Raw genomic sequence first — 24072 nt, forward strand, 5'->3', positions numbered from 1 at the left:
AGGAATTATTTCGTTACTTTTTAGTGTACTGTTTTTTTTAGAATATTTTGTTTTTGGTGTATTTTGTTCTGTTTTTAGTGCATTTTGTTTTTTAATACTAGCTGTTCCTGTGCGACTTCATCAGCATAAAATTATTTTAATGTTTACGTGTGTCAAATTAACAATTGCAAATGTCAAAATGACATGACATGACAGAACTTGGCAGCAACTTATGGTCTCTTTCCCACATTGCAGTTTTTATCCAAAATCCAAAATCCAATTGACCCCCTAAGTTTAATGGCGTTAAAAATATAGCCTAAAGCGTGATGTAAGTGTAGGGCTTTTCATTAGAGAATTATTCAAAAATATGCTGACATCTTAGGCAACAAAGATGTGTGTATTTACGCTTTATTATAGTAGTAAAGATATTATTTTTGATTCACTCTTCATGTCTATATTTAATGTCATGAATGAAACTAATATTTTAATGTAATAAGCGTTATTGTTTATTATATTAAATTAAAGCTACATACAGTAAATATTCATTGTATTAATTAGGTAACTGTATTTACATGAATTATTTAAGAGACACGAATATATTTGTACTACGCATTCAATGAACTAGCGATACTATGGAATAATTGATAGTGCCGGGTAATTACTGTCCAAATATAAATGTAATAAAAGCAAGAGAAAATGATAAATTTATTAATTTAAATATCCTTTTATAATGAGTGTAGAGTAATATAAATAGTTTGTTGCTTTAACAAAACAAATAAGATTATCAAAGTTTATAATAATATCAAACTCGTCCAGCATTTGTTAGGCAAATAATTTCTTTGCTTAAGTTATAATATTACAACTTAATCCAACGTAAAAAAGTAACGCTGTTTAGCAAACACTAATTGTGACGAAAGGTTGCTTTAATTATTAATTAAAAAAGGAAACAAAAGTTAATTAGAAACAACGTTGGGTAGCGGGGCGAGGTTAATAACATGTCTCTATTCGAGTTACGTTTGCGCTACATGTTTAATGAGGCAGTTCTTATCCTGACTTTTTGTCTGGAAAAATCCTCACAACGTATGTTATTGTTTGGATTGTCAAACAGTTATTTATATTGTAGGTTGAAGATATAATTCTTGTTTAAACAATTTTCAACTTTTTAAGAAAACTTTAGGCTGATTTAGAGCCAACTAAATTTGAAAAACAGACAGATACTTTTCAATTAGTAATAATTAATTAAACGTTAATAATTATTAAATGTTCTAGTTAAAATAATTATTTTAATCGCGCGTCGGTCAGTCTGTCGCGCACTGCGAGGCGTGAGGTGACCGCGATACAACATCTTTAACCATCGCCCTGTAGAAGGACCTCCGCAGACTCTGAAACTGGTCGGTGCCGTCACCGGAAAAAAAGTATGACGTGAGTAAGCCGAAAAAAAACTAATTACAAAATGTCTCACGAAAGTTTAAATGATTTAATTTATTCTAGTTAAGTTTCAATAAATAAACGATATTTCCATTACAGTTTAACATATTTGAAATTCAAACGTAATCCTCACTTAATGGGTTTTTAAATGTCCATCGTTCCTGAACTAAAAATAAAAGCGAGCAATTTATTTTTTAACGCGATATTTCATTTTAAATATTCATGCAGCAATTGTAGGAAGTGTATTTTTATGTCTTACTTGCTTTTCTTTGATTTTCACTATTCTCTCCAAAACATCTATACTAATATAACAAAGTGTAAACACACACTTCTTTGTTGCCTAAGATGTCAGCAATTACAGCATATTTTTGAATAATTCTTTTTTTAATAAAAAGCCCTACATTTGCGTCACGCTTTAGGCTATATATTTTAACGCCATTAAACTTAGGGGGGTAAATATTTTGGATAAAATCCCTAATGTGGGAAAGAGACCATAATTTGCTTATTTATTTATAAGCATAAGGTTATTATGGTAACGGTAATTTTGAAATTTGCAATTGGGAACATTTTTTTTTTAAATTTCATGCGGATGAAGCCGCACGGAAACAGTTATTATTTGATATTTCGAATCAGTGCTTGTTTGTATATTTACTGCACAAGAAATTGCATTACTATGCACACGACGAAAAAATAAAACTGTTAACGACATTCGATAAGCTTGTTCAATTTCAATACTGTAAATGATACGAACTGAAAAAGTATTTAAATGACCACAAATGAGCAACAGAATGAGAACCGTAAAGCGACAGATGAAGCTTTATAAATGTTTTATTGCATTTAATAGCTATTTGATGGTGTTTCTGTTATTTATTGTTAATTTATATCGCAGTACAGAATAAAAGCAATGGTTTAAAATAATATTGCTGCTGAAATTACCACATGTGAGAATCTATTCTAACTAAGGGTCTGTCCCACCACTGACTGATAGATGCTCAGATAGCTTAAAAATGAGGTAACTGTCAGGCCTAATTTTGGTCCCCTTTCCTTTCCACCCTTTTCTTAAGAGGGAGGGATGGGAAGGAAAAGTTGACTTGACGGTAGAGGAGACGCATAGGAACAGGAAATATCCTCTTTACATACGTCTCCTCTACCGTCGATGAAGGGTAGGCAACGCATCTGCAATTAAGATGTTTGTGGGCAGCGGTCGCTTTCCATTTCAGTGGATTCAGGTGGCTGCTTGCTCGTTTGCCACGTTATGTTATTAAAAAAAAAGATAAGGTAACAAAATCCGGTAATTCCAGTTATCGGACAATTTACAATTTACAACAGGTGGGACAGGCCCTAGATTTGTGTAATCTGTTGCTAGCTGCAGAGTTATTTAAGCTATCGTTAGCTACTGATAAAATGTTAAAGCGTTTATATTTAGTTTATGCTCAGGCTACCGTAAACGAGCACTAGAGCTTGCTAACTCCATAGAATTTGAAGTACTTTATCTAATGCTTGGCCATTGAATGAATTACGAAATAGACGTATTTATTCTATTGAAATGCTTACAAACATTACTTGCTTTCAAGAATAGAATACACATAATTAATAAAACAAGACTGCATTTTTTTTTAAACATTTGAGTACATTTTTGTTAATTATACTTCATACTAATATTAAATGCGAAAGTTTACATGGATGGATGTTTGTTAGAGTTTGTAGCCTAAACGGCTGAAATAATTTCGATAAAACTTGGTATAAATGTAGCGGATAGTCTGGAAGAACACATAGGCGGAGTCGAGGGCGAAAGCTAGTTTACTAATATTTCCATTAACCACTCCAACTAAGCTTGTGCTAGGATTGTGATTGTGATGTTCACGACAACAGTCGAATGGTGGGATTCGCACCTTTGACCGCAAGATCGGTAGTCCGTACCCTAAACCATAAGGCTATTGCCGCTTAACATGTGGTATTATTGTGCTAGTCTGAACGATAATTCCTCCAAAATTTTTTTTCGTTACATTTTATCCGCTGCAACGCATCCGTAGCTTTTCTGATTGTAGACGGATAGCTGTTGTCACTTTAGACGATTTATTTGTACTTTTTGTTTTGAACTAATGTACCTTACATTACATACAAGGAATTGGCTCCTAAGATACCGGGCGACTTAGTTCAAGAGCCAATAAACCATTTATTATTTTGTAGAGTAACTTTTCTGAAACTTAAATGACATTTACGGAGGACAGATACTTTAATAAAGTAAAATAAGCCGGACTATAAATATTTAGTTAGTAATTCGTTAATTGAATAGTTATGTCAATTATTTAAACTTTTGTTTGATATCCAAAGTTAGTAGACGTTGATCCCTAACTTTTCAGCTCTAACGATTTCGGCCCCGATATCCAACAGTATAATTTAGTCGAAAGTGACTAATTTCCAAGTCGGAACTCATTCATAATTCATGCTTCCGTACTACCACCGCACCCACTTAACATATTTACATTTGGAATTACTTTCCGTTTAAAATAAAACGTTTTTCTGTGACATTGACCGCGTTTTGTTGAACGGTGACAATTAAAATAATTGAAGATCGATACGTTATGCTGTCAAGGTATGCGAAACTCAAATACTCGCATTATTTGAGAACACCCTAAGCGCTGTTCATGTTAACATTTGTACTTAGCTGTTCTCTTGCGGCTTCATCTGCATGGAATTATAAAATCTTAATTTTATTGTTTACATTTGTTACTATACATTGTTTTGTAACATTGATTGCATGTGGCTGAGATGCTTATGTTAAGATGGATGTGTGGTGTGACAAGAACGCATACAGTTAAGAATGTGTATATTTGAGGAAGTTTGAAAGTAGCGCCAGTGGTGGAGAAATTGAGAAGCAAAAGGTCAGCGTGGTATGGACATGTTATGCGACGAGACGATGGGGGCATACACCAGAAAGTGTTAAGATGAATGTGGATGGTTACAAAGGAAGAGGAAGACCGAAGAAAGTATGGATGGATTATGTGAAAGAGGATATGCTTAAGAAAGGAGTGGATTCAGATATGACGGTTGATAGAGATGTATGGAAGAGTAGCACATATTGTGCCGACCCTCCATAAGGGATAAGGGCAAGTAAATTATGTTTTGTTACCATAACATTGCTCTCTTAATGTTGGCGGCTTGTAGTTTGAGGTCCCTTTCCCACATTAAGGTTTTTTCAATTTATTGACCCCTCTACGATTAATAGCGTGAAACTTATAGACTAATATGTGTCGTAAGTGTGGAGCTTTTTATCAAAAAAAAAATGATTAAAAATATGCAGTGGTTGCTGGCATCGTACGCCACTAAGTAGTGTGTGTTTACGCTTTATTATATTAGTATAGATATAGATGAAGGAAGTTCAACGAACTGTTTGGTCCTCTAAAGCCTTGCAGTCTGCATCGTGGGCAGAACGTAGCTGAGTTTAAGGGATTGCGGAGGAAGTGCGGAGGCGTTGAAGAACGTCATTCCTTTTATACTCTCTGGTTATAAATAATCTATGGTCTAGACAACAGCTTAACTAAAATAGAAATTTATTGTGAAAACTTTCATCTCAAGTCTGGTGCTTATTTTTAACCTTTTGCTGTCAAATTATCTACTATAAAATATGCTTACTAAGTTAGCTAGCTACGTGTAACATCTTTTACCATGTGATGAATACGAGGTCTTTAAGTAGAAAAAAATCTTAGATTAAAAAAATATTTTGGAGTACCATATTTTTTTGGTGCGATATCCTTACCTTGGTATTTCATCAGGTTAGAATATATTTTTTATTTTGTTTTTCGTATACACTCAAATGTATAAAACTATACATTTTAATTTAATTAAATTTCCAAAGCGTATGAAACATGCCAATAGTTGAATGTTTTGTCAATATTAAATGTTTTCCATATATAATACAATTATCTGGCTCACCACTCACTTTATGAAATCTATTAACGGTAACTGGATTTTCGTAAATTGAAAATTTTCAAACGTTTAATATTTCTTTACATTTATCTGTTTTTTTTTTTATTTAAAAAAAAAGATATTCTATACATAGTTGTAGCGCTAATTCAGTTATGAATATAACGGTAATTGAAACAGTTGCGATACTAAAATGTCTAACCGATTACCCAGATTTTTGATCTTCTTTTGTTTGCTTCTTCTTTTAAACATGATTTAACATCTTTTCAGTACCTTAAAGAATCATTAATTTTCTTCAAGTTTACCAAAACATTTGAAGGACATCGAAGTAAATGATGTCGTTCAAAACTTTTCCAGTTCAGATTAATGGTGTTTATATCAAGTAATATTTTAACACAAATTATTTAATATCTATATTTTTAGGTAAATATTAAGTAATCATTGACCTCACAAATATTCGTGTGGACTGGCACTTTAGTTTCCAACTTTAACTAATTAAGGTGGCTTTATGTGTTTATTGCTTAATCTCGTAACAGACGGTCTCTTAAATCGTCTGAAGGTAATAAAATAGTTTTTATAGCACCATCTGTTCATTTGCCTCGATTCTGGTTCTTGTTCATTCTTATTTAAAAACCTTCCCTCATTTCTTTCTTATTATTAACCTGAATAAGTTATCATAGCTATGGCGCAGTGCTATTTAATTTTTAACTATGTAAAAGTTTTATATTAAAATGAACTGCCGATAGTGAAACACTCAGGCCATCATTACAAATTCACTGTACATCGCCAATGAGGAGCTGGTAGCCTACCTTAAGTTAGAGGTGACTATGGTCCTGTCCCACCACTGGCTAATAAAGACTCAGATAGCTTACAAATGACGTCATTGTCAGATAAGTGAACAAAATCCGATATTTCCATCACATGTTTTACACGTTGGATTGCTATCAGACAATTTACAATTCGGTGGGACAGGCTCTATGCTTTTTTTTTATGGCAATGCGTTACGCATCCCAGTCGTCTTGCGGAAAGACACACTGTGTATGACTAGGACTCTCTCTTCATCCCTTCCTAATGAAAAGGACCTGGAACCCACTCACTAAACCCCCTCTGGTTTCCTCGACTTCACTGTTCCCCGGGGCATAGAGGTGACTAGGCCTTAATTAACCACGCTGGCCAACTGCGGGCTGGTTGACTTCACATATATCTTTGAATTTCTTTGCTGACATATTATGTATATATGAAATTTCAAAATTCCATTGTCATGTAGCGGGTTTCGAACCCAATACCTGTAGATTACAAGTCAAGTGTTTAAATCTCTGAGCCAGAACGGAACTCAGTTACTAACGGAATAACAATCGAATCTTGATTGTTTTGTAGGGTGCTAAACCGTTTTTATTCGATCGTCTTTTTGACTAGAAATAAAACTATTTTTGGTGATATCAATAAAAGCTACTAATGCAAACATTTTATGTTATATTAGCTTTCGCCCGCGACGCCTTCCGCGTGGAATTTAAAAAATCAAAACTGACTATATTTTTTTTAAAGTGGAGGATAGTCTGGAAGAACAAATAGTTGTTCTTCCAGACTATCCTTCCATCCATCTAAAATTTCATCGAAATGCTATCAGCCGTTTAGGCTACAAACTCTAACAAACATCCATCCATCTAAACTTTCGCATTTATAATATTAGTATGAAGTATGATTGCGTAGCTTTGTTATTTCTGTTGTTATTTTAAGTCTCATTTATGATATACCTTTGTTCGTATTTCCAGGAATGTTAAAATAGCGAACGATATTTGAAAGCCGTCAGTAAACTTGTACGCCTGTCGGTGCACATGAATGGATTTTCGATATGAGTCTATTGTAGACAATGGATTGTGCATTGAAAGGACTTTGTTTCTATAGCTTTTATTACAAATTCTGATGGCAGATATTTCTATGAAAACAAAATTAATAAGAATTTAATACCGAGTAATTATTTTATAATTTTAAAATTACTAACTTTTGCGCGCGACTCCGTCCGCGTGAAATTAAAAAAAAACAAAAGTGAGTAGCCTATGTGTTCTTCCAGGCTATCCTCTACGTCTATATCAAATTTCATCGAAACCCGCTCAGCCGTTTAGGCAACAAACTCTAACAAACGTCCAACCATCCCTCCATCTAAACTTTCGCATATGATATACTTGTCGCAGGAAGCTATAAATTGACTGTTGCTTTATGTGTAACAAACGTTATTGTCTTACGTTTTAATATTGTTTAAGAAATTATTATTAATTTAATTCCTTTTTCTCGAAAGTAGAAACTCGATGTCATTTGTATTTAGTTCTTTTTAAAATTAAAGTACGTCAACTTGCATACGACCAATAAGAGCAGAGCAAGCGGCTCGAGTGGCCTTTATTAGCTCGAGCGGGGTCGAGGCGCAGTTCAGTGCTTAAAGGGCGACGTTTGTAGTGACATGTTGTGGTGCGTGTTGGCACAGTGGCGAGTCGATTGAGGAGAGTAGTGTAGTAGAAGTACGAACAGGTGCCACGAACCCGCTGCTCGGTCGGTGTTGTTGATTTGCTATGTGATAAGTGTAGATTCCGAATTATATTGTGTTAATCCGTGTCTCTAGTGTTTTAATGCTCGCACTTCACCCAAATAACGCCCACGAAACCAAGACTCGGTAGCAATGATGTCGGGAGAAAGACCCAACTCCGACATACTATTACTATTATAAAATTATTTTATTCATCGAATCTAGATTGCTAGACCTTTATAAATTAGATAATTACTCTTTTAGTAATCAGTTACTGCCTAAATAGGAACTTTAATGCCTAAATATTATTATAATAACTTAACAATTCTGGCGGCGATCGAAAATATTAGGTTATTTTATTTATTGCTTGTCGGAAATCGCTGTAGTGGGTTTCCAGAAGGTGACCAGTTTTAAATAGATACTATTTATTTATTTATAATAGGAATCCAACGTATCACATAAAACAAGAGATGTTTGATGAGAAAAAAATATATTAACATTAAACAAAAGAAACAAGCTTATTAATTGTTAACAATACAATTAAATGTGATTATTCTTGTTCTAATAACATAAAGTTATTCCCAAATACAAATAAAATCCTATCTATAAATTACAAAGTTTTATTGCAAACTTTTGTTGGTTTCAAATTGAAGGTGGACGTAATCCTCTCTATCTATATTAATTACACTTGCAAAACGATCCTATTTGTTCAGGAACTTTGGACATCGTTCGGGTTTCACTTAGCTAAGGCTTTATTTGGAAAAACATAATAAAAGCGCTTTATATGAATTTTGTCTAAAATCCTACCACCTTTAAATTAGTTGAAGTTACCAATTTGTTTTTATTAATTCCTACAATCCTTTTTTTTTAAATTGAGTAAAAATAACTGCGAAGTATTCTAGTAAAAAAAAAATTTAGTAAAATACACTGATTTAGCAACTTTAATCTTATTTATTAATAGCATTCAGCGTTTTACCGTTTTTGTGCTATTTTTCATTTATCCGGAGATTATAATAAGCTAAAGATTTACTTGAAAAAGGAAATATATTTTTAACGAGATATTTCAGTGTTTCTTCTCATAAACGTAAAACCGCTTGTAAATCCACGAACTTTATGTTATAAAAATATCAGAAGAAAAAGAATAAAGAAAGACTAACTACCTTGAGATTATCGTGGAAATGTTTTCGTTGAAGTTTTATTATTTTAATATAAATTTGATAAAAAAACAACTGTTACAGTTGGAAAAAAATATTCAGTGAAGTAATAAAAAGTTTCGAAGCATGGATGGATGTTTGTTAGTCTGTGGCCTGAAAGGTTGAATGGAACTCGATAAAATTTTGCATTGATGTAGAGCATATTTATATGGGAAAACACATATGCTACTTACTTTTCTTTTTTTAATTCCGTGCGGACGGAGACGCGGGGAAAAGCCAGTAAGCTTTAAATATGATGCTACGTTATAACTTAGATTAAGCTACTTGCTAACAATGTGAATTAAAGACAATTTTTTTTAAAAGAAATCTTACAATCGATTTAACTTAATCAAGTTTCATAAACGTAAAAATTTTAGATGAGTTGAAAACGAGTTGAACATGTTAAGTAAATATTCTCAAAGTTTAATAAAAACTTCAACAAGTTTTATTAAAAAAAGTTAAACCGTGTTTTATATGTTAGAATAAAAAAGTTATAAGCATGTTCTCTGGATAATTCAGGAATATTTTACCGCCTCAATATTTCTTAATAGTATTACAGTAGTTATGTCTTGGTAACTTTTCTTAAATAATTGTAATTCCAACGCCCAGTTACAAAAGATTTTTTATAGAACAAGATTTAATTGAACATTATCTTTTTTAATAGATGACTTGGACTTAGACGACGAGTGTGGTCGTCCTTCCAAACCGTCGTCCTACAAACAATAACATTTACCTATAGGTTTTGATTTGAAGTAAATACGTCTATTTATAATACGAAAGAACGAAGTCTCAGAAATTTATTAATAGCATAAATCGTTCAACGAAGAGGAACGTAGGAAGCGTTCTTGAAACTAAAGAGGGCAGAGAATTTTATTCTTTTAAAGTTAGAATCGAGTTAAATTTAGAATAATCGATTTATTCTGTAAATAATATGAAAACTGAATAGACATAATTTCCTTTTTTTGAGTTAATTAAGAAAAATTACAATATTTTTCAATTATTTTTATAAAAACAAAAGTTTATCTTTTGTTTGCATTTTCGTATTACATGATTATAAACCTTGATCTTTTCCCTTTCTAATCTCCGTACTTTGTCGTACGTTAATGTTTAATACCGGAGATCATCCCTAGAGATGTCCTTTTTACAAAAGAATAATCACGACGTTATGTCGAGGTATTTTATTATAAAAAAAAATAACAAAACCAGGTAGAGGTTTAGTAAAATAACTAAGATATAACCTCCAGTAGCTTTATAAATATGTACGCAATATTATTACAAATTGATGGTAAAAATACATTTTTTCGTTTAAAAAAAAATCTGACAAAAGTAATATACGTAATCCATAAACGTAAGTTTTCATTGAATCTGAGATATTCCAAATAACTTTTTGTTTAATTTCGAAACTTATATTAATTAAACATAACTCGTCACTTAAACTACGAATTAAGACCAATTACACTCACCTTATTAAGTTGGTCATCAGCTTTCCCCAGTATAACCTCGCATCCCTCACGGTGCGCGAACAGTTTCCTAGCTTGGACCTTCATGTGGAAAGTTCTTTCAATCAGCGGAGTTGCTACCATCCTCTCCAGAGATGACGCGGCGTTGTTGCAACCAACCACATCAGCTTCAATCTCTTGTAGCAGAGTCTCCCACGTGTGGAACAGCGACGAAGGGCATGATGCTCTGTAACAAACATAATATTGATATAATGTACTCTCATCGAAAAGAAGGTGCCTAGTATAATCGACCACTGTTCTCACTATACTGGACAATAATTATAGGCAAAACAACCATCAGCAAGGAGGTGTTGCCACTATACTTTTAGATATGCAAATATGTCACATTGCTATCTACACAGACTTTTTTTATTAAAAGTCATTACAACAACCGTATCCATTGGTTTTTCGCTAATGCATGGGCATTTTTAGTAAACCGGAAATGAGGTCGATAACACTAGCATTTAGAAAATATTAGCCGAAGTCTGTATAATGGTTTTTACACGTAGTTCAGACTAATTCTACACTACCTTACCGACCACTTAGCAACTCTGGGTGCGATGTCTACTTTCGAAGGACCTTAATTGTATAAAATGATTATTCCAAAACGATTTTAATTAATTGAAGTATAACGATTTGTGATAAAAAATTAAATCCCTTATACTTGACAGTACTTTATATAATGAAAATAACGACAATCAAGTTAAAAGCTTTCGATATAATGGGTCTCGACCTACGTCGGCGGAAGTCTCTACATATATAACTGTCGATGATAACGAATCCTGTAATTGAATAGGCTCTATGTAATTTAAGGCAGGAAAAGAGCAATATTTTAATGTAAACGACTAAGGTATAATAATTAATTCTATCTTAGTTCTATACGAATATGTTTAACTAAGGTAACATAATATTAACTATTTAATGTCCTAAAGGGAATAAATGATATTAGAGATATTGCTTCGGTTTTGATCAATAATTAATTATGCCATTACGTGAACTCCCAGAGGATAGTAAGCCGATGTAGTACGGTAACATGAAGTAAAAGTTTTATCAATATTCAATAAGCAATATTCGATAACTAAAATCGCTCCTAACCTTTTGATGAGATAGAAGTGTGAAGGCGGCCGCGGCTAAGTGAGGGTATAGCAGAGGGATTTCCAAAGGGAATCGGATGAGAGGATTATGTCACGCTTGATATGGAAAATAACACCGAATTCCGTGAAAATAGTATTCCTTTATTGATATCAATAAACAAGATACGACCCGACACGACTTTATATTTAGAGACCTCGAATCTTCGGGAGAGATTTTTTTTAATTAACCATAAAATATTTAGATTATAGTTAATTGAAAAAAAACATTATTAGTGATAAAAAGGCGGAATAAATAAACTAAGACATATAATTGATAAACTTGTTCGAAGATAACGCGATTCATTTGTTTATTTGGTGGAAAATGTTCTTGAAATGAACAATTCTTTTACGTATTTCGACCTCGTTTAAAATGTCGTTTACAGATTTTTCAACGAAAAACAATTTTCAACTTAAATTAAATAATCTAATTTAGGTCTGAAATGAACTTTATCTATCTCATAACGACTCAGCAAATGGCTTAATGTATGTTTAAAAAAAAACTAAATGACTAGGTTATATGAGTTTGTTTAATTTGAATTACATGTCGAATAAAATTTTTATTCAAATACTGACACACATTTCATAGATAGATAATTATTTTCAAGGGTTTTTTAATTTTTTTACCCGTAACCGCGTATACGCATTGAGGAACGCTGTGAGTGCTCTCAGAGTGACGGACGTGTTAAAGTGGATGACATTCACGTCCGAGTACTTCTAATTACTTACATAATAAATTATTAATTAAAATAACTTCATCTGCGTCACCAAATACAAGATAGAGTTTAATAATAAAAACTCGTGTCGATTAATCCTATCGAATAGACATTGCTTTTGAAGTGTGACTAGATAGGATATTGAATTCCTATGACAGTAGATATTGGAAGATATAATTTAATTTATCCAATACTTAGGAAAATGTAGTTGTTTTCAGACAAAGAATTCAAATGTATAGAGGAGACATAGTTAAAAATTTAAACATTTTTCACATTATTACCACTTATTCTACCTATTGACAGATCTTCAAAACCAATTGTCAATATAGTTAAATTAATTAATGAATTCTCAATAGGTGTTTTTAAATAATATTACCTTAGTCATAGCTTTTTATTATAATTTTGTATTATATAATATTTTTATTGCAATATTAAACTCGACAAGTGATATAGTACATTTTAGAGAAAGTACCGAGAAAAAAATATTGTTAACTATGCCTCGTCTATATGTTATTTAAGTGTTCAAGAATGAATTTTGTTACGTTTTGCATTTCTCTTCAACAAGATTTTATCAAAAAGTAGACGTATTATTTTGATTCAACTAAAGTAGGTACTACTACTACGGATTGTGGAATAAAAAGTGTTAAAACGCAAGTACTAGACACTGGCAATGTAAAAATAAATCGGTTCCCTCACTTTTGTCGCGAGCCACTCTACCAGTTTTTAAATGACCATTTGTCTTCACAAGTGTCCGTCAACTAGACGAAGGTCGGTTCCGTAATACGTTTCTTGCACTGATCTCAATTGCTCAACGCTTTAAACTTATTATTCTTTCACATGACTTTAAAGTGTTAGATTTAAGAGGTTACTTTTTTTTTATAACATTAGGTGGCAAACGAGCAAGCGAAAACCTGAAACCGCCAAAATGGCGAAGCGACCGCTGCCTATAGACATCCGCAATTGCAGATGCGTTGCCTACCCTTATACGACGGAGGAGGAGACGCACATAAAGAGGATATTTCCCCTTCCTATGCATCTCCTTTACCGTCAAATCCACTTCCTCTTCCCAACCTCTCATTATAAAAAAAGGGTGGTAAAGAGAAAGGGACATAAATTAGGCCTCCGGCACCACACTCATCAGACGAAACACGGAATTGCTTCCATTTCACGTCTGTCTTCTGTGTGGTCGTGGTATTACACCTGGGCGTGCCGGCCCATTCGTGCTAAGATGTTAAAGCGGGCACTACCACTGTTAATTTACCACTGTTACTTATTCGATAGATGCGGTTGCTGAAGTTTCAATTTATTTGATTATTACTTAGTGATTAAATATTGTTAGGTTAAACGAAGAGCGTCGGTAACTCAGTGGTTTAAGCACTTGACTAGTAATCTACAGGTCTTGGGTTCGAATCCCGCCATGTACCAATGTGTTTTGCGATTTTTTCGAATTTTCATATGTACATAATTTATCCGACGTTCTTACGGTGAAGGAAAACATCGTGATGCAACCTGCACATATCGGCGAAGAAATTCAAAGATATGTGTGAAGTCAACCTACCCGCACTGGGCCAGGTGACTAGTTGACTGTGGTCTAGTCACAGTAGGCTCCGAGCCCCTCGGTGGAGACGTATAGTGAGCTGGTGACAATGAGGTTGAACGAAGTTTTAACGGAGTAAAACGGGAAATCATTTCATAAAATTAACGAACCAAAAACACTAACGAATGGTTATAAGCAATTGGGAAACCGGTTATGAGTAATATAAACGTAATCCGTGTAAATCACGTTGATATTAATAGTATGTTTAAAAGTACACAGAAGCGTCGTTCGATGTCCTTTATAGATTAAAAGCAGCCAGTTCCATTATATTTGATAAAAAAGCGATCAAAGAAAAAAAGAAAGTTCATTACGAGGCCAATTCAGTTGTTAACTTCTTCAATTGAATTAAAGACTCGGCTGAACGTCGATAACTACGTCTTAAGGAATTTTCTCCGTTAATTAAACGGGATAATCACTCATAGTTCAATTTAGTTTAATCTTTGTTATTCGATTCCTCTTTTTCCTTCAATTTTCTTGTTGTTAGTGGTGGTATTCCTTGCTTTTTGACGAGAAAAAATGCCTCCATTTGTATATTTAGGTAAAAGGTTCAAATTTTGACAGTACCTACATATAAATATGTACTGTCAAAATTTGTATCTGTCAAAATCTTAAGATGTACTGTTAAGTTCAATTAACCTTAAGTAACCGTTCTGTCAGTAATTCAAGGATGGTAAGTGTACTAATATATTAATTATCGTCTGAACGTTTGCGAATGACATAAAGTGATTATGTAATCGCTTTACAGTGACGAGGCCTGAAGTGGGCAATCAAAGTGACGTGTCCGCAAACGAGCCTTGAAACTAATCACCGCCACAGACCGCCAAAGGGCATCCTAGACGTACGAACGAACCAAATTACCTACTTGGGAAATTGCTGCCGGGCTAGGGGCTGTGAACTTAGAATTATTGGGTAATGTAAAATTAAACGATATTACCTGGAATAGAATTAAAAATTGTTTACTATCACATTTTTAATCACACATATTGTTAAGACAACATTATGTGGAAAAGTTCAATATTTATGTATACTCATAAGAGGAAAATTTGTATTTTCGTATATAACTACTGGGCCGTATTTCAAATTCGTTCACCATTAGAAAGGTCTATTGTGAGTAACATAGGCTCTGTTTTTCATTATTTTTTAATTTCACACGAGCGAAGTGGCGAGGAACAGCTACTCAATTTATGTAATTAAAACTAAGCTTTTGAATTAAACTTTTTGTTGACTGTACTTGTTATCATTCTGACTGTAATTTGGACTTATTAGACTAATTACTGTTATAATTTCTTTCTTACGTAATAACAATACTTTTCTAACTACAATGAATTAACTATTATTATCAGTAGTAACTTTAGCTCGCATAGCACAGGAACGTGAAATGTAATATTTCGAGTCAAAAACAAGTTAATTCTTTAGGACGTATGTGGCGACGAATGCAGTCGTAGTTTTGAACAACTTTATTAATGTGGCCGACTTGTGCGCTTGCAATTCGCCGCACAAACAGATTACAGTGCCTGAATACGAAATAAATGGAGCCCCAGCCAGTTGTGACTTTAATTTGTCAATTAGTATTTTGTACATATTTAATTCATCTACTTAAAGTTGATTCCTGGCATTTTTAAATAATAAAATTAACAATAATATTAGATACTCATTTTACTAAAATCTACTATCAGTCTAGTAATAGTAATAGCATATAACGGAACAATTTTTCATAATACAAATGTAATTTCCTTTACAAAACATGAAATTATCTTGTTGATAGAATCACATAAATCTTAAAGGTGAAGCCAAAAATGGATAGGATTCCGTGCGGTTTGTTTAGGACGACTGTCGCGTATAACTCATGGATTTACATTGTGACTGCGAAACCTACAGAAATAAGCTGAACAAAGCACAATAAGGTTTATACGAAAATTACTTAATTAGATTCATTTATAAAATTCATGTTTTAAACCGAGTTTAATGTTAGGTCAGTAATGGTTGCTGAAGTTTCCATTTATTTTATCAGTACCTACTGATTTATTAGTATTTGGTATAAGTTTCAATAAAGTAAAACAAAACATATGTACTTCAGAAACGCATTTGTAATTATCAAACCAAAACACTAACGGATGGTTAAAAGTAGATAGGAAACCGACGTTAGTCGCTATAATCGTTTTGTAATGTTGCTACCTTTTCGATTTAATTTCTAATCTATTTATTATTATATAGCAATTCAATATCGTATTAAGTGTTAAGTTGTATTGTAATAATACTTAATTGAAATGTTTGTAAGTATGTCTATCTTTAAACAATGTTAAAATGTATTTAAAACAAATAACTTTAGTAAAACACTTAGTCCCAAATAAACAATTATTTTAATGCATGATAACGTTCATGCAAGAAAATGAATATCAAAGTAATTGTTTATTCTTGTATAAGTGAAAGCGCTGTCATATCCAAGTTTTTCATAATTGAAAACATTATTCTCATTTTGTTAAAAGTTACATTTTCTACGTTGAATATTAACTTTGTTTCCATAACATTTCTGAATATAGTCAGTTATTTAATGGAATATTTCCTTACACATTTTTGGATGATTTGTTTAGCTATTAGTAAAATAATTTAATCCTGACCACAGAGAATTTCCAAATATATATTTTAAGAGTTTAGTTCGTAGTTAAATGGGGTCAAGTGATTAAGCCCTAAAGTTAACCTCTACGTTCTCATTCAAAAACTATTTCGCAACTTTATGTGACATTTATAATTAGAAATTAAGTATTTACATTCCCTTTTCGTAATTAAATTTTTACACATGGATGGTTTTTAATAATTCTTGTAATTAAAAGATTATAAAGAAATAAAAATGTACGCAAAATGTAGAAGATAAGCAGAGCAATACGAAATGAGTATATTAAGAAGGTAAGGAGTAAAAGGTTAGCATGGTATGGGCGTGTTATGAGGTGGGAGGAAAAGCATGTACCAAGGAGAACTTTAGTTATGAGTGTGGAGATATAACGGTAGAGGTAGACTAAGAAGAGGATGGATTGCTTCAATGGTGACGTGATCAAGAAGGGAGTGATGATTGTGATGACGTATGATAGAGTTATGTACAGGATAAAAACCTGTTGCGTCGACCATACTGGAGTAGGATAAGGAGGAACAGGAAGATTTTAAAATGAACGTTACTATAATACATTTCACGTCAAAATATCAAACAAATGTAAACAGAAACTTTATTCAATAATTCGAAACAATATTACAATAAAACAACAAAGTTTAAATGCTTCTAAACTTTGGTACAAAAGCTTAATGTTTCCATTGTAAATTAATAACACTCGAATGATTACGATATTGTTGAATTTCATAACAAAATTTAATTAACGTCAACACTTCTGTTTAGATTTATACTTGCAATTGTATTTATTGAAGCGAATTAATAAAAATGGCAAGCTCAATGATTTGAAAAGATGCATATGACATGTGCATTATGTGCAAAGAATTGGGGAAAGTCTAATCAGTAGTGGACAGTTGTTGATGTGGTAACCACACTAGTGATACACAAAAAACAAATTTAAAACAGAATTGTCGAACTCGTTGCAGAATTTTAGGCAACACAGATTAAATATTGACGTATTTTTTAAAGTTGAATTAATCCCACAATCAGCTTATACGCTCATATCGTCTTAATGTTAAATGCAAATATTTTAGTGCAAGTGCAGTTTGTAATTGAAGTTCGTGTTATCTTTTTGTAGACTTTGGAATGGTAAATTGCTTTTAGCTCAAACTTCACAGAATAAAGGCTGGATTTTTCCATTCCGGATATTTCAACGACGGGATAGAAGTACCAAAAGGGTAAATGAAACAGTGACTTTTGAAAGTAGATTAAATTTTCATTCACATAATTTAAAATGAAGAAAACACTAGGATTTCGCTTTGTAATTACAACCTTTGTTTTCTGTTTGTTTTTAGTATTGACCATTTTTGTATTGATTTGTAAATGTAACTTGAATTTATAAAATGTGTTTATTTACTTCATGCAGTATTTGACAGGAGTTGTATAAAATAAGTTGATTCGCTTGAGAAATTTCTGTATTGAATTAATTAAACTTTGAAATTTTCAATAAATTGATTTGAAAATTGGTGTAAGTTTGAAGTTTGGGATTTAATTAAAACTTGAACCATTGATTTCTAAAGTTCACTTGCAAAGATAGTTCAAAATAATCCTGTAAAATAAAAACAAAATATAGCATATAGGACTAGCTTTTAAATGTAGTAACGCAAGGAATTTAAAAGACAAATGATATAGTGATATTGTAATATTTAAAATAACTTTTAGATATCATCTTAAAGTAAACTATCGCACAACTGTTTAGTCGCGCTTTGATTCCTAGGAGCTTATATAAAGGGAACACTACTCGATTTTTATACGTGCAACTAAACAGTTGAATGGCTGCGAAACAATCGACAATCGCAACAGATGCGCAATAGTTTAGTCAAAGGAGTGTGCCAAGACTTATTATTTCTATTAATGTCTGGATGAGAAAGAAAGGATGATAGCAAAATCTATAATAACAATAACCGGCATTAAATTTCATCCACAATTATAATTAAACAATCAAGAAAATGTGTTAAACTGGTATTAGGGAACTTTCCCGTCTAACAGTATTGACATGACAGCTGAAGGCTTAATGAAGCCCCGAATAATTGGAGAATCGCAAGGTTACTGACACTTTGGCACTCGGCCAGGTACTGCTTGAGGGTAAACTTTACTGGTGATTTGAAGTTTTTTTCTTTCCTAGACAATGTTTTGATAGATTTCAATAGGTTTTCAAAACAAGATAACAACTTCTGAATTTATGTAGAGACTAGCTTTCGTCCCCGACTCTACTCGTGAAATTAAAAAAATAAAAAATAAAAATTAACTAATTGTTTTATAATAACAAAACGCATCATTCCACCATTCAAAGACAACTGTCATCTGTCATTCGATCGCCGCTTGACATCTATCATGCACGATGCACTTTCAGCCAGTACTCAAAATTATTAGTTGCCAATAACCTTAATCTTACAAAAATTAATTTTGCCCTGTTATACTTATAAAATGTCTTCAATAATAATTGCTTTTCAAAATCAACGTTATAGTAAAACATCTGCAATAAGGATTTAATATTCAATAAGCCAAATCAAGTGAAAAATCTTTAACTGGACTAAATTATTCAACGGTGTTGCCATTGTAGATGCCTACGTTAATTGCCAATTAATATTTCATCGTCGTCCTCTGGACTAACGACTTGGCAATTATTCAAATTTTAATGAACCTTTCTCTTCTTCATATTAAATAGTGTCGTTACGAAGTAAATACAAATATTGTTGTGATGAATAAAAACGTTTCTCAATGAAAGATTATTAATAGTTCAAAGGGATTTGCGATTGTCTTTTGTTTCCGATTGTTCAATGTTATGACAACACGTCGAATGTCACAAAACAGGCGTTTCTTGTAAGAAATAGCGTTTATCACGGATCAGGAAGAAATAAGAAGCGAATAACGAATGAGTCCAAATTTTATTATTAACAAATAACAAATAAAAATAAAATAACAAGTGCTTGTAAATGTTTATCTAAGAGCATTAAAATGTACCAAAAACTCCACCAAGTCCATAACAAAATTCATAACATGTTACGTGATATCTATCCTACTATAGTAATTTAATGCATTTATGAATATCTTAGAATTATTAACGACGCTGTAACGCCTTAATTTGTAGTTAAACTTCGTGAATTAAATATGAGGGTTGTAATTAACACTCGGGAATATTCATATCACTTTCATGTATAGAAAGTTAATAATTACAAGGTAAGGGACAGAGAGGACTAAATTTGAGTCAGAATTTACTTTTTAATTTTTTGCGTGAAGTTGAAATATTAATTACAAAGATCAATCGCCGGGAGCAAATTGTACTATTATCTTCTAAATCGTACGTCCATCTTGTGACAAATTTAGATACTTATTATGGCTTTGTAATTCAGCTAGATCTGTACCAAATGTAATTCGTATACTTTTTATTCCATTTTTAATCATTAAAATGTTCTGTATTCGAATTAAATGTACATTTATTTTAAAATAAACATCATACGATATTTCTGTGTCGCAGGTGCTACGCCCTAAGTGAAACGCGAGGCAAATATTTCTATAAATAATCAATAAGAGCCGTTACTGGAGGCCATAATATTTGCAATAACTCCCGTTGCTCAAACGAACTGGAAAGCTGAGAGATAAATATATTCGCTATATGCTCGGGACTCGGATTTACTAGATTGCAGCACTGACGGTGGAAAATCTATTTAAATTGTACAGCTCGTAGAAATGTTTGAAAGAATTTCAAATGTATTTTCACTTAATATGCATGAATATTTTCAAAAGGACGAAAATACGTTTCCGTATTAAGCGAGCGAAAACTTCATAGACTGCCTAAACTGTCTCGAGATTTAAACGTGCTTTGAGAGCACAACAGCTATAAAACTATTGATATTTAAGTGCCGACTTAAATTTTATTTTATTAAAAAGGTTTGATTCTTTTTTGTAAGATTAGAATTCGTAGTAACCAACGTTCTGATTTGAGGTCAAGCAAAAAATGTTAATATAAATGAAGGTAACGGAGTTAAAAAGCGTAAGATTGCGATTCCTGAACAATTTCCGAGGATGATATTTGACGACGTATTTCGAGTTGAACTCCGATTTATACAATTCGAAAAATTCTTTTGTCAAATACTTTTGTTATGTCTGAATGATGTTATAAGCTTAACGTTGTTTTTTATGTTTAAAAACATTAGTAGATCTTTGTTAATTTACTAATATTTCCTTTAACCATTCCAAATAAGCTCTAGGCTTGTGCTAGGATATGGTTCGCGACATCACGACAATAGTCGAATGGCGGGATTCGAACCCTCGACCGCAAGATCGGTAGTCCGTACGTCCATTAAATAATAAGTACTGTTTTACGTATTACAAATATTCGTGAGAACGTTTTTGTAACGTCATCAAAAATATGATTTGTGCAGCCGGACATAATGTACGCCAAAAAATTTTGTCGGTGACTGTTAGATGCTGATCGTACGGGTTCGTCACATTCGTTTAAATTTCGCGGACCTGGTTAATGCGGGTAATCCAAAGAATTTTTATTCTCCCGCACTAGTGGGTAGTTTTGATTACTTGTCCAGTACGGTCATGCGTGGGGTCTGCGGAGAAGTGTGCGGGAGAAGAGTTACGTGTCGGTTACATATTGCAAGTTCAAAGGTCATTGGAAGTGATTGCTTGTCACAACAGACGTGTTAATTTTGTTATAGAACGGGGTCACTTTAAATTTCGTTATTGTGTTCGGAACAATAACAGTGCATACGGGTGCATTTCAAGCAGCATCGATGGCGTTTGTAGACTTGACATAACTAGACTTGACTCATTTGACACCGACGGAGAACACCTGAAGCGGTGAGGCGGGCATCGAGCCGGTAAGTACCACTTTATCCTCCATCCTACTATTGGTATATCTTAATGTATTGCTAATTTGGTGTACAATTTTCTTAAGATCGTGTAAAATAATGTTAACGCTTTGTGTAGAAGGAAGTTTTACTTTATAATTTCCGTAAATTAATGAGCATCCTTAAAGCCGGAGGTTTTATGTTTGTGTACTTTTAACTTCCACATCTCAAAGACGTAGTTACATCACATGTATTGAAAAGTTTCTCATAAAGTTTTCATGCTTGTTTACTGAGCATGTTAATTAAATGAGGTTTTGATTACGTTAATATATCTTTTTAACCGACTTCCCAAAAGGAGGAGGTTCCAAAGTCGTTTGTATATTTTAACAATATACAAATATCTTTATATAGAACGTTTTGGTACTTATTAGAAATATATTTTACTTTATTCATCCTTCTATCAGGCTTTAGATGTCTATTGAAAGACGGCGACATTCCTAAATAGCAGCTTTGCTTACAAATTCTACGCTTGGATAATACCCGTATACAGTACAAGTATCGTTTTTAAATATTTGGAAGCGCTGAAAATAATGCTATCCTTTAATAGATTACTATAGTTAACAAAACAGAAGTATTAGAAATGGCACGTGAGAATGGCGGGAGTGATAAGCCTCAAGTAAGTGTAAAATCTTCACAACTATGTAAGTCTGCAGTTCTCAATGTTGTGTTAGAACTGAGCGTCTTTAGTGGGCTTAATAATTGCTTGGCACCCCTGAATGATATAATTGATTCAGGGGTGCCAAAAATATCATAGAAGGCATTTGAAAACTAATAGGATCTGCAATCTGATAACAAATTACATCTAATTAAACTATAGTGCGTCTGTATTGTGCATTTTCAATGAATGGCGTAACTCTAAATTTGAATAGTGAGCTTCGATCGGTTGTTTACAGTAAATATTAAAGTGCAGGTCATTGACCTCGCGCGCATCGAAACGCTACGATACGTACTGTACAAACGGACATGTTTCGTTGAAATATTTATCGACCATGGTATACGTTCAATGTTTAATAATTCAAATACTAATGGAAAGGTATATTTGATCACGAGCTGCAATATGAAAATGAAAAATGAATTAAAATGAATTGTACAGAGCAATAGGAGACAATGTTAAAATTTTGAAGCCGTAGGTAATGATTCTGGTCGGGTTTTTTAAATATTTCAATTTCTTGAATAACAAAAACAAAGCAATCACATTAATTACAGGTTAGTACTGTACTGGCGTAGAATATAAAGCCGCAAATATTGTAGATGCTTTTCCAACGTTTATGAGGTCGGAAGAAAATCGCAAATGGTAGGAGATGGAAAAGTAATTGAGCGGTCACCTCAATTACCGGAGACGCAATTCTTTTAGAAGTTACGTACATTAGAATAATCTAGGTCTGTAAAAAATAGCTCTATATTTTTGATCTCATTAGATAATTATGATAGTGCCCTCAATGGGAACATTTAAATAAAACCAAAGAGGTAGTTAATTTAAACTATAACTCTTTGCATTAAGTATTTGTGTTTAAAATTGTGACATGTGCAAATTGTATAGGTGCACATGAGCCTAAAATTTTATCTTTAGTAAATAAGGTAATCTTTGTTATTATCAATTCGCAAAATTTCTTTCCAAAGTAATCCTAACCCGTGTTTAACGTATATGTTTGTAATATATTGTTGTAAAATAAATATTGTCAAAGCAAAATAAATGTTGGGCGCCATGTCAACAAGCAATCATATACTGATCCACGCTGAGAGCGTATCGCAACCCGTCATACATTCTGTGATCGATCATTTTGCCAAATTGCTAACCGCGAATGTATAATATCCAAAACGGGTTTTCACAATTTTATTTCCTACATTTTTTTTAATAAGGGCACGAAATGATTGATACTTTTTGAACGATTAAAGTTACTGGCAATTAATGAAATTTGAGTACTGGCTGAATGTGCATCGTGCATGATAGATGTCAAGACGACGATCGAATTACTGTTGATAGTTGTCTTTATATGGAATGATGCGCTTGGTTAACGAAAAAGTCAATCGGTTAATCTCTGTAAATGTTTGCAATCCGTTTAGATCTTATTATGCAGTATTCATTTAAGATGGTGGTCATCTAAGAATGGTGTTTCTAATGTTACGCGATTGTAATTTTATTATCGCCGACATACGCACGCTCAAAATGGACGATAGTTACGAGTACCTTGTATATGATCTGCCTTCGGAATTAATTCTGCAAACAGCTTGTCACTCCGACATAATATTGAAAGTAAATAAATTCATAGATTAGGAACAAGAAAACAAATCGATTATAAAGAATCATTAAGCCCAATGTTCAGATAAATTATAGACATCAATTTTTCAGCTGAATTAAGAGGATTTGAATTAAATGTTAAAAAACATATTAGTAGTTCGTAGGATTGTTCTATGATTTCTTATTTACTCGTAATATTATAAATGTAACAAGATCTATGACGTAATTAAGCGCCGACGCTCTTTGAGTTTTCTTTGTTACTTTGTAAAATACAATCTTTTAACTAACTCTGTTGTCTGATAATTAATTTTCCTGCAGCTTTAAT

The 24072-nt window shown here is 32.7% G+C and overlaps 1 protein-coding gene across 1 annotated transcript in view; it reads right to left on the reverse strand.

Moving 5' to 3' along the window:
* LOC106105471 (SH3 and cysteine-rich domain-containing protein 2) overlaps positions 1-24072 on the reverse strand; it is a 95548-nt gene that overhangs the window by 42526 nt on the left and 28950 nt on the right. The window contains exon 4 of the mRNA XM_013285794.1: positions 10509-10731. Within this exon, the coding sequence (XP_013141248.1) occupies positions 10509-10731 (223 nt within the window). The remainder of the gene's footprint in view (positions 1-10508; positions 10732-24072) is intronic.

The sequence above is a fragment of the Papilio polytes genome, unplaced genomic scaffold, assembly GCF_000836215.1.
Source record: "Papilio polytes unplaced genomic scaffold, Ppol_1.0 DF822845.1, whole genome shotgun sequence".
NCBI classification, from domain to species: Eukaryota; Metazoa; Arthropoda; class Insecta; order Lepidoptera; family Papilionidae; genus Papilio; species Papilio polytes.